This window comes from Lynx rufus, unplaced genomic scaffold (assembly GCF_022079265.1).
Source record: "Lynx rufus isolate CCGP_SWC_20201006 ecotype Redwood Valley unplaced genomic scaffold, mLynRuf1.p SCAF_2, whole genome shotgun sequence".
Classification (NCBI taxonomy): Eukaryota; Metazoa; Chordata; class Mammalia; order Carnivora; family Felidae; genus Lynx; species Lynx rufus.
This window is the reverse complement of record NW_025814834.1, coordinates 136289545-136302354: the sequence shown is the minus strand read 5'-3', so window position 1 is coordinate 136302354 and position 12810 is coordinate 136289545. Positions and strand designations below refer to the sequence as shown.

The window sequence follows — 12810 nt, the reverse complement described above, 5'->3', positions numbered from 1 at the left end:
AGCTCCCCCGCCGTAAGCTCCGCCCCTCACCGCGCAGGTCCCGCCCCCCAGCCCCACCTCCCCCCTTCGCGTCCCAGGACTCGTTGCGCGGCCCGGGCCGGAAGTCGGCGAGTTCCCGGGTGTGTGTCTGTGTCTGTCTGTGTCTCGAAGCGGCACGCGGCCCGGGACAAACGCTGGGGAATCCCACCTGAGGCGTCGCCGCTGTCACTACCATCACCCACGGAGCCACTACTAGAGGGGAGTAGACCCGGCCCTTCGCCGGGCAGAGAAGATGTTACCCCTGTCCATCAAGGACGATGAATACAAACCACCCAAGTTCAATCTGTTCGGCAAGATTTCGGGCTGGTTTAGGTGCGGGGTGCTGTTTTTGCGGGAAGGGGGTATCCGGACGTAGGGGAGAAGGCCCAGACCTAAGGATGGCCCGAGATCCAGGGAGGGAGCATCAGGGACACCTTCCTTCGCTGTGAGGAAAGGAGCGTTTGGGCTGGGAGGGTCTTTAAACCGGGACCCAGCCTCCGGGTCCTGGCACCCCTTTGACTCTCCCGCCTCTTCTCCACTTTTATCACTCCCAGGTCTATCCTGTCGGACAAGACGTCCCGGAACCTGTTTTTCTTCCTGTGCCTGAACCTTTCTTTCGCTTTTGTTGAACTACTCTACGGCATCTGGAGCAACTGGTAACCAAAGGGAAAAGGGTTTGGGCGGAAGCAGGGGGTGGGGGAAACGAAGCACTGTTTGCTTAATGCCACGTAGCTCCTCACCAGGAGGTTCAGGTCTTTGCTGTTCAGCTCTGCTGCTGAGTTGCTTTCTCATATCCACAGCAATCTGGCAAGGCTACGTTTAAGATCCGGGGCCCATCACGTGCAGCAGTTATTAAGATTTGGGTCCCCGCCCCCATCCCCCTCCTGCCCCCCGCCCCGTCAAGTAAGAGTGACCAGTCTCTTCATTTTGGCCGATGGAAAGAGTCATCCCTAACTACAAACCTTAGCTTTGCCCACTTTCTTGGAATTAGAAGAAACCTGTTTCCTGCTTCTTTGGGGTGGGAGTGTTCCTTGCTTCTTTCTGGGGGAGTGGCATCTGGATTTCACCCTTAAGATCTGAGAGGGAATATCTTAGATGTTCAACCTAATTTATTATTAAGAGCTTTATAAAGAAGCTATCCAAAGAAATATGTGTCATTCTCTTCTCTTTCATTTTATGCTGCAACTGTCTCATGATTTTTCTCTGGTCTTGATTGCAGTAAAAAATCCGGTACAGTTTTCTAAAAACTTACAGGCCCTGAATTGATGGGTTTTTGTGCCATCTTTGGGCTTTTTTGTTTTTGAACCTGCTTTGGGAAGAGGTAAATCCAGGAACTCTGGAAATGAAATATTATTATTTCCAGGTATTTACTGTTGAATAACTTAAGGTCTTGTAAAATTGTGCAGCTAACAATAAGATCGTTACATTTCTAAGTGTGCAGATTCCTCTTTAAATCTCATACTCATTTGAGAATCTGATAAAAGCCAACCCTCAAAATTTTATGTAAAACTTCAGGAGTGATACGGAGTTCCTTGAAATAGATTTGAACCCTAGATTAAGAACCTATGCTACTTATGCTTTATTTTCTGTTACTTAGAGTTAGTCTCTTTCCTCTATAGTCCATTTTTAGAGAGAATTGCTGTCCTTGATCTTTATCTCTATTGAGATTGAACAATGACGTTAAATAAGATCACCATTTTTTGTGACATTTACATTTTTATATGAAAAAGTGGATTTCTTTTCATTTCAGATGTCAACTCAATTTTATAAAAAATACTCAGCACATTATGAAGGTTATTGATTTAGTCACTACTTTAAAAGGAATATTGAGACATAGTAAAATCTTAGTGTATGTAATAACCATTTTGAACCCTCTGAGAAGCAGATATATGTATCCTGTAATATTAATATTCTTCAATGTATTATGCATGTTAAAAGCACTATGTTATAGTATAATAATCATGCTTTATTATAAATATACAGTATTTGTAATATATTTTGCTCTTCTTAAATTATGCCATATTGTGGCATGTGTACTGATTGTATTCAGGCTATAACTTGGTTTATATATGTACACTTTACATTACAATACATTATCTTTCACTGTGGCCTTTTATGGCATAAATTACTATGGGAAATGTCTTGTTCAGGGGAATTATATTTGAAGTGCCCACATCACTTCTTTCGTGGAAAGTTAGGTATAAAGTAAATTTTTTGATCTGTAGAGATCTATTGAGGAAATTACAGTTGACCCTTGAACATGGGGATTAGGGAAATGAACCCTGTACAGTCAAAAATCTGTGTATAACTTTTGACTCCCCAAAAACTTGACTTCAAATAGCCTGCTGTCCACCATAATCCTTAGCGATAACATAAAGTTGATTAACATGTACTTTATATATTATGTGTATTATGTACTGTATTCTTACAATAAAGTAAGCTAGAGAAAAGAAAATGTTATTAAGAAAATCATAAGGAAGAGAAAATACATTTCTGGTACTGTACCAAATTGAAAAATAACTGCATATAAGTGAACAAGCCTGCATTGTTCAATCACTGTACTAAAACCATTGTTTTCCAAGCCGTTTGCCATTAGTCACCAGTACTGAAGGAAAACGTCAGTGGTACATGACTTTTTCTTCTGCCCTTTGGTGGCTTGTTTTTCTAACCTTAGGATCTCTTTTCCTACAATTTACTCTCTTTGTGTTATTATATCTTCCACATTTGAAATCTAGCTCTGAGCTAGTGTCTGTCTTACCTAAATCATTTAGTAGGTATTCATCATTATACTAACATCCATGTCCACACCACTTACCGATATTAATTTTTATCAGTGAGTGGGAAGTACAAATACATTGCTATTGAAGCCTTGACAGGTTTAAAAATTGCTTGGGCCTTTTCATAATCTGGATTTCTGTGTCTTATTTAGATATCGCAGTTTTCAGTCCCTTTTGTTGACTGGTCAACAATTTCCTTATATAATTGGATTATCTTTGTTCCTGAAGTTTCAATTAGATTTTAAGTTCCTTGAATAAATGTCTCACCAAAATTTATTTTGTTTGTCATAGTCATTTCTGTGTTCATTTTCATTCTATAAAAATTAAGTTTCAAGATGTTATGAACATGAAATGTCAAGAATTTTTTTCCATTATAGAATTAAAAGGTGAATAAAACATGCTGTCTTCACAAATAAAGGTTAATAGAAACAGTTGTTGATCTAGTTGCAAAAAATAAATAGTTCTGCTTCTTATTTAGAGCCTTCATTATTTAAAGGAAGGACTTGGTTCATATTTTTGATGGTGAGAATGTGTCATCGGTGGAAGAATAGCTAAGTTCTTTGTGTATTTTTCCACCTTTAAATATCCACTGCCTTTTACTTTTCTGCTATAATGTAAGCTTCCTTAAAGTAGAGATCTTTTCTATCTTATTCAGGTACCTTAGTACATGGCACATAGTATGGCTAATGTATATTTGCTGAATGAAGGAATGAAGGAATAATGAATGTATGGAATTAATCTACCGACACTAAGTGTATTAACTGCCCTACTAGAGAGGAGGAAAACCTTACAACTCCTCTTTTCTCTTATTCTTTGAAGTTAAGAAAATGATGGGGATACCATATGTGATCTTTCCTTTTAAGATTCTTTTCTTTCTATCATTTTATTTTCTTTTGGTATTATTGTTGAGTAACTACTTCATCTCGAGTTAATATAGTATAAGTATGTGGTTTTGTACCATCTAGGATTAAGTGCTTTTTCAAGTTACAGAAAAATCCCCAAATAATGATTTCTTACATATCACAAAACTTTTATTTTTACGATGGCTGTCATTCCAACTATCCCTAGCAGCAGATTGTCCAAAACAGAAAAAGAGGTAAAAAGTGTATATAGTGTCTTTTAAGGAGATTTATCTGGACACACATAGAACACTTACAGTTCAGTGCTAAGCCTTTATCTTATTGGTCATGCCTACTTGCAAATGTCATCTTTGTTCCAGTCAAACAGGTATTCTGCTGAAAGTTAAGGATTCTTTACCAAAAAAAGAAAGGAAATATATGGATACTGTAGGCTCAGGAAGTGAGACTAGAAAGAGATAAGCTAGTCTGACTTCTATAGATAGAAAACTGAGGCCCAGGTTTTTTTTTTTCCCCCAGAGTAGCAGTAAAGCCTAGAAGCACCTGTCGTCCAGGGATTTTTTTTTTCTACTATACTGTGATTTTTTTCCTAGTATTCCACTATAGTTTCCTTTGTTCTTATGCTCTTTTAACTGTACTTAGCTGTTTGTTAGAAAACTTCAGTAATATTTTTTACCAAAGCTGTTGCAACAATTTTCCCCTTAGACATAGAAGGAACTCATATAACTCTAAAGGTAAATGTTTTTGTATTACCAAAGTAAATATTTGTTCAGGAAATGTGTGAGGCCATACTAGACATGGATTTGTTCCTACTTCTGTATAATATGTCATATATTTGTAAAGTAACTCGGTAAAGAAAATGCTTCTATTAATCGCATTTTTCTATAGAATTAAAACATAGTTGTCTTTGTCTTTTATCAACTTTTCTGTTCTTAAAAGACACTGTTTACCACTTTATGGTGATGACTCCTGCTTTCCTGTAGTTTTGTTATTCACCTTAAAAATGCAGGCAAATATTCCACTTTGCTGAAATTAAACAAAAATTTTTTTTGATGTTTATTATTTATTTTTGAAATAGAGACAGAACATGAGCAGGGGAGGGGCAGAGAGAGGAGACAGAATCCAAAGCAGGCTCCAGGCTCTGAGCTGTCAGCACAGAGCCTTATGTGGGGCTCAAACTCACGAGCTGTGAGATCATGACCAAGCCGGAGTCGGATGCTTAACTGACTAAGCTACCCAGGTGCCCTTTGCTAAGAATATTTTTAAGTAAGGGATTATATAATGGAATGTAGTAGAGTTGTGGGTTTTTTACCATAACTGTCATTAGTTTAACAACTTATGCAAATGACAGGATTCTAATTTCTTCCTAATAAATTGGTAGTTAAGTTTTTATACTTTCCATCTCATGGAAACTTATCGTGATTATTCCCTGTCTTCAGTTTTGAATTAATCTTTAGCAACACACTATAGATATACTGTTAGCTTAGTTACCAGATCTTTTTAAAATTTTTTATTTTGGAAAATTTTAAGCATAAGGAAAAGAGAGTTTAATGGACCTCATGTTCCCATCATTTATCAACATGTAGTCTATTTCATTTCCTCTGTGTTATCTGTCTCACCACTGGATTATTTTAACACAGATACCAAATATAATTTCCTTCCTAACTACTTCAGTATGAGTCTCTAATAAGAAAAGGCCCCCCCACCCCATAATACTACCCAGTGCCATTCTCATCTTTAAAAATTAGGAATTTATTAATATCAAATGTCCAGTAAGGTTTCAGATGATCCTTATTGTCTCAGAAATTCTTTCTACAGTTAGTTTTGTAAGTCAGAATCCAAATAAGATCTAATCCAAACAAAATCATACTTGGATCCAAACTCCTATCCAAGCATATTTGGTTGATATGTCTCTGAAATATCAATTTATGGGCTCTCTTTCTCCCTTTTGTTTGTTTTTGCCCCAATGACCTTAAATAAAATCTTTTTTTGAGAATTTCTTTTGCTAAATGTTTTATTTACATTTATTATATTTTGTTTCAGTGATCAGGTTTCTCTTTTATGTTCTAAGAAGTTTTCCTTATTAAAATATCTTTAGAAAGTAGTCACTTAAAAAAAGTTTACAAATTAATTTTAGAGAAACTGACAGTGTTTAAAGATGGGAGCCTAAAACAGGTATGCTGCTTTTAACAACTAATTGTTCTTTATTAGGTTACATTTGGTATGTAAATCATATAACCTGAAATATTCTTATGCTGTCTTTATTTACAAGGAAATTTATGCCATGCGGTTTAAATGACAATTCATAATAAGAAACATTTGCTAATATTGAAGATGAACAATAAAATTGACGTTCCTCATGAGTAGGGTTTTGATGTATGATAGAACAGAGAACTAGAAGTAGACTCTTTCATTTGAGTTTGTCTATATAGTTGCAGCTGAGTAATTTTCAAATCGTGATACCAGGTTTAAAAAAACATTGCAATGCTTTAAGAGAACATGATTCCACTTTAGAAGAGGGAGTGGTTTTTCAGGTAGAATCATATTTTATAGTATACTAAAAGTGAAATAACATTTGGGGGCACAGGAGTGGCTCAGTCAGGCGTCTGACTCTTGATTTTGGCTCAGGTCATGATCTCATGGTTATGAGAACAAACCCTGCGTGGGACCCCGCGCCGAGCGTGGAGTCTGCTTTAAGCTTCTCTCTCCCACTCCTTCTGCCCCTTCCCCACTTGTGCGTGCATGTGCATGCATGCACTCTGAAAAAAAAATCTTTAATGAAAATTAAATTTACTTAAAATTTAAATAAATTTAAAATCTCATTTTGATGAGTATTAAAATTGCCAAGCTATATTTAAACCTCTTGAAAAGGGAACTTAATTGCTGTGGTGTACAAAAGAGGTTTACCATTTCCCTCCCATGTAGGCAGTGTTTAGTGTCCACTAAATATGTTTAAAATAAATTTGTTGTAAAGAAGATAGTGCTAGTGTGTATTAATTTGCTAGGGCTGCTGTTACAAAGTACCACAGTAGAAAGTTATTGTCTTGTAGTTCTGGAAACTAAAAGTCTAATATCAAGGTATTGGTAGCGTTAGTTCCTTCTGAGATCTGCATAGAAGAATCTGTTCCATGCTTTCTCCTAGCTTCAGTTGCCTTGCTGGCAATCTTTGGCATTCCTTGGCTTGTAGAAGCCTCATCTGGTATCTGCCTTATCTTTTACTTAGTAGTCTCTCTGTGTGCATGTCTGTCTCCAGATTTCCTCTTGTTATAAGGACAATAGTCATATTAGATTAGGGCCCACCTTGCTAAACTAATCTTAATAAATTATGTTTGCAGTGACCCTGTTTTCAAATTAGCTCACAGCTGAGGTACTGGAGATGTAGGACTTCAACTTAAGAATTTAGAAGAGGACACAATTCAACTCACAGCAGGTTTTACTAAATATATGTGTACATCAGTGTATCATTTTCATTTATATTTATTTAGAATGAATACCCTGCCTTCTTCTACAACTAATTTATGGCCATTTAAGATAAAAGTAACATATATAATAGAATCCTTAAGTTATAGAAATAAAAACATGAAGAATCGTGTATAGAGAGGAAAAAAGTAAGCCTACTAAAAGTGTAAATTAATGTAGTTACTGAAATTGACTTTTAAATTTAGTTATAAAATTCCATAAAGTTAAGGCACGATGGGTAAAAATTCTCATTGTCAGGTTTTACTACAACACAACTACATTTTATCAGAATAGAGAGAGAATTTTCTGAAACTAAATTTTATTTTATTTTTTTAATTTTTTTTCCACGTTTTTTTAATTTATTTTTGGGACAGAGAGAGACAGAGCATGAACGGGGGAGGGGCAGAGAGAGAGGGAGACACAGAATCGGAAGCAGGCTCCAGGCTCTGAGCCATCAGCCCAGAGCCTGACGCGGGGCTCGAAATCACGGACCGCGAGATCGTGACCTGGCTGAAGTGGGACGCTTAACCGACTGCGCCACCCAGGCACCCCTGAAACTAAATTTTAAAAGTAACTTACCATATTAGTTCTTTATCATAGAAGAGAAAACAAAATAAGAAGCAATGTCTTTATTGGTGGTTTTGTAACACAGTACAGAGATAACTCTTCAAATGGGGCATGGCTACCCTCCCCCACCGATCCCACCAAGCTGCAGACTGCTGTTTTTTGTTCTCAGTGCTATGTTCGTGGTGAGAGCAAAGGGACGTTCATTAACTTAACCCAGGCCCTTATGCAGGCGCCGTGAGCCTGGGCCCTGGGAGTAGGTTTTTTTCTCCCCCCAACATTTTTGCCCCTTCTGTGAAAGCAAAACTCTGCTCTGTACATGTGGATGGTCTTGGGTGAGAGTAAGTTTCTTGCTCCTTTTCCAGTGGTAGCAGGACATGTGTTTTGTGTTGGTGCAGAATTCTATGCCCCTTTTTTTAGTGGTTGCTCTAGCATGAGTAATATGAATTTTTAAGTTAACCACAAATAATAATATGTTTATCTTACAATATTACACTTCCATTTCCTTCTGTCCTATGTGCCATTATTGTCATACATTTCACTTTTTACGTGTTTTAAACCCCATAATACAGTACCTGTTTTTGCTTTGTACCAGAGGTTAGCAAACTTTATCTGAACAGCAGATGGCAAATATTTTAAGCTTTAAGGGCCATAAGGTCTCTGTCACAACTTCTCCATTCTACTGTAAAAGCACAGAAGCAACCATAGACAGTATATAAACAGATGAGTGTAACTGTTTTCCAATAAAACTTTATTTACAAAAATAGATGGTAGTCTGGGCCATAGCTTGCTGATTCCTCCTTTAGATAGTTATCATTTTTTAAAAAATAGCTTTATTGAAATATAATTTATATACCATACAATTTACCCATTTAAGGTATACAAATGAATGGCTCTTAGTATGTTCACAGAGTTGTAAAACCATCAGAACAATCAATTTTAGAAGATTTTTATTACCCTGAAAGGAAGCCTTGCACCCCTAGCCATCGCCCTCTAATTCCCTTATCCCCTGATTTGCCCTAATTCTAGGCAACTGCTAATCTACTTTCTGTCTCTTTGTATTTGCCTACTCTGGACTTTTCATGTAAATGGAATCATATAGTGTATAATCCTTTGTGACTGGTTTGTTGCACCCAGCATAATGTTTTCAAAGGTTATCCATATTCTACGTGTATTAGTATTCATCTATTTTTATTGCCAAATTAAATTCAGCAGTGTGGGAGAATTCTGATTTTTCTACATCCTCACCAACACTTGTTATTGATCTTTCTGATTTAGCTGTCATAGTGTGGTTATGAAGCTGTTTCTCATTGTTTGACCTGCATTTCCCTGAAAGGTTGTTAATGATGTTGAGTATCTTTTCATGTGCTTTTTGGCCATTTGTGTGTCTTCTTTGGAGAAATGTTTATTCAGATTCTTTGTTTCATTTAAGAAATTGGATTACTTATCTTCTTGAAGAGTTTTTTAAAAACATTTGTTTATTGTTTTTGAAAGGGAGAGCAAGAATCCCAAGCAGGCTCCGTGCTGACAGTGCGGGACTAGATCTCATAGACCACGAGATCATGACCTGAGCTGAAATCAAGAGTTGGTTGCTTAACTGACTGAGCCACCCAAGCGCCTTATCTTTTGGAAGAGTTTTAAGAGTTCTTCATGTAGGGGTGCCTGGCTGGCTCAGTTGGTGGAGTATGTGACTCTTGATCTTGGGGTTGTGAGTTTGAGCCCCAGGTTGGGTATAGAGATTACTTAAAAATAAAATCTGAAAAAAAAAAAAAAGTTCTTCATATATTCTGGATACAAACCCCTTGTCATATATAGAATTGGTAAATATTTTCTCCCACCTGTGCATTTTCTTTTCACTTTCTTAATAATATCCTTCGAAGAAAAAAAAGTTTTAAATTGCAGTGATATCCAGTCTCTATTTTCTGTTTTCTCATTTATTGCATGTGATTTTGATGTCTTCTATATATATGAAACTATTGCCTAATCCAAGGTGGTAAATATTTTAGCTTTTATGTTTAGGTCTTTGATCTTTTTTTGGGTTAATTTTTTGGGTTAATTTTGTTTTGGGTTAATTTTTGGGTAATTTTTATAATGTCAAAAGTCATTTTTTGCCTGTGGATATCCAGTTGTATCAACACATTTGTTGAAAACACTATTCTTTCCACTGTTGGAATGTCTTGACATCCTTGTCAAAAGTCAGCTGACCATAAATGTGAGGGTTTATTTCTAGATTCTAAATAGTATTCCGTTGCTCTATTTGTTTATTTTTGTGCCAGCACCATACTATTTGATTAGTGTAACTCTATAGTAAAGTTTTGAAATTGGGAAGTATGAGTCTTTCAACTTTAGATTTCATTTTCAATATTTTTTTGGCTATTCTAGGTCCCTTGCTTTTCCATGTAAATTTTAAGATCAGCTTGTCAGTTTCTTCAAAGAAGTCAACTGGGATTTTGATAGGTTTGAGTTGACTCTGTAGATCAACTAGGGAAATATTGGCATCTTAACAATGTCTTCTGATCCATAAACACAGATATCTTTCCATTTATTTAGGTCTTCTTTAATTTTTTTCAACAATATTTTATAGTTTTAGAGTATAAATTTAACACTTTTTTTTGTAAAATTTATTCATAAGTATTTTATTTTTAAAAAAAAAATTTTTTTAACGTTTATTTATTTTTGAGACAGAGAGAGACAGAGCATGAACAGGGGAGGGGCAGAGAGAGAGGGAGACACAGAATCGGAAGCAGGCTCCAGGCTCTGAGCCATCAGCCCAGAGCCCGACGCAGGGCTCGAACTCACGGACTCACGGACCGTGAGATCGTGACCTGAGCTGAAGTGGGACGCTTAACCGACTGAGCCACCCAGGCGCCCCATAAGTATTTTATTTTTTGATGCTATTATAAATGGAAATCTTTTTTTATTTTTTTACATCACTACTGTTAAGAATACAGTTCATGGGGCGCCTGGGTGGCGCAGTCGGTTAAGCGTCCTACTTCAGCCAGGTCACGATCTCGCGGTCCGTGAGTTCGAGCCCCGCGTCAGGCTCTGGGCTGATGGCTCGGAGCCTGTTTCTGATTCTGTGTCTCCCTCTCTCTCTGCCCCTCCCCCGTTCATGCTCTGTCTCTCTCTGTCCCAAAAATAAACGTTGAAAAAAAAATTTTTTTTAAAAAGAATACAGTTCATTTTTGTATGTTGATCTTGTATCCTGCAACCTTGCCAAATTCATCTATTCTAATAGGTTTTTAGTAGTGTCCTTAAAATTTTGTATATATAAAATCCCCGTCATCTGCAAATTGTGATAGTTTTACTCCTTCACTTTTTATTTTTTATTTTTTATTTGTTTTTTTAATTTCTTGCCTAACCGCCCTTGTTAGATCCTCCAGTGCAATGTTAAATAGAAGTAGCAAGATGAGACATCCTTATACCCGATCTTAGGGGAAAGTCCTTGGCCTTTAATGGTGCTCTGGGTTTTTGGTAGATGCCATTTAAGAGTTGAGAAAGTTCTCTCTATTCCAAGTTTGTTGAGTGTTTTTAATATAAAGGGGAGTGTTAAATTTTGTCAAACTCTTATTACACCTGTTGAGATGACCATGTGGTTTTTGTCTTTTATTCTGTTGATATGATGTGTTAGATTGATTGGTTTTCATATATTAAATCAACCTTGGATTGTTGGTATAAATCTCACTTGGTTGTGGTATGTACTTTTCAAATATATATACTTGGATTTCACTTGCTAGTGTATGTTGAAGATTTTTGTGTGTATATTTGCAAAAGATTAGTCTGTTCCATTTCTTGTGATGTCTTTTGTCTCATTTGGTATGAGGGTAATATTGCTCTTACACGGTGAATTGGGAAGCATTCCTTCATCATCTGTGTTTTGGGAGAGTTTGTAAGGGATAGTATCTATTGTTCTTTAAATGTCTGGTAGAATTTTCCAGTGAAGCTGCCTGGGAGTGGGCTTTTCTTTGTTGGAAGTTTTACAATTGTTCAATTTGTCTGCTTGTTAAATTCGAAATTTTTTTTTTTTTTAGTTTTGCAAGACTGTTTCTAGGAATTTGTCTGTTTCCTCTATGTTATCTAATTTGCTGGCCTATAATTGTTCATAGTATTTTCTTATGATCCTTTTTATTTCTGTAAAGTCAGTGGTAATTTTTCTTTTTCATTCCTGATTTTAGTAATTTGAATCTTTTACCTTTTTTCTTGGTTAGTCTACTTACAGGTTGTGAATTTTGTTGATATTTTCACAGAACCAGCTTTTGGTTTGTTTATTTTTCTTTTCTTTTTTTCTTTTTTTTTCTGTTCTCAATGATCATTTAAAGATACTAAAAGTGGAAAAATTATCTTTTTTAAAAAAAATAGGCTTCATGCCCAGTGTGGAGCCCAGTGCAGGATTTGAACTCAGGACCCTGAGATCAAGACCTGAAATGAGATCAAGAGTTGGATGCTTAACCAACTGAGCCACCCAGGCACCCTGAAAAAGTATCTTTTTTATTTACTCACATATTTATCATTTTCAGTGATCTTCATTTCTTTGTGCAAATCTGTTTCCATCTGTTATCCTACTTCTGTTTGAAGAACTTCTGATTCTTTTAACTCAGATCTACTGGCAGTGAATTGTCAGTTTTGGTTGTCTGGAAAAATCTTTATTTTGCCTTCATTTTTCAATATATTTTGTTAGATACAGAATATTCGGTTGGCATTTTTTTTTTCAGTACTTTAAAGACATTGCTCCATTATTCTGCCTTGAGTAGTTTCTGATGAAAAATATACTAATAATCTTATCTTTGTTTTTCCTTTTACTGTTTTCAAGATTTTCTCTTTTTTCTTTGGTGTTGGGCAGTTTGTGAGGTATGTCGGGTTTTCCCCCTGCTTGGGGTTTATTAATTTCTTAAATATGTGGTTTGTTTTCAAAAACTCTCCAGCATTTTCTCTTTAAATACTTTTTCTACCCTATTTTTTTCCTCTGTTACTGAGAATCCAAATATTTGTATTTGAGTCTCTTTGATAGATGTGACAGATTTTGAATGCTCTGTTCTGTGTTTTTTCTTTCCCCCACTCCTTTAATTCTTTGTGTTTTACTTAGATAATTTCTCTTGACATGATTCTTTCTGTCTGTGTCCCATCTGCTCAGAAGC

At 36.2% G+C, this 12810-nt stretch overlaps 1 protein-coding gene across 1 annotated transcript in view; it reads left to right on the top strand.

The window, feature by feature from the left end:
- The first annotated feature begins 102 nt into the window (after positions 1-102).
- The window catches only part of SLC30A7 (solute carrier family 30 member 7), an 81178-nt gene continuing 68470 nt past the window's right edge, over positions 103-12810 (top strand). The window contains exons 1-2 of the mRNA XM_047083409.1: positions 103-351; positions 573-674. Coding sequence (XP_046939365.1) covers positions 272-351; positions 573-674 — 182 coding nt within the window. The 5' untranslated portion in view covers positions 103-271. The remainder of the gene's footprint in view (positions 352-572; positions 675-12810) is intronic.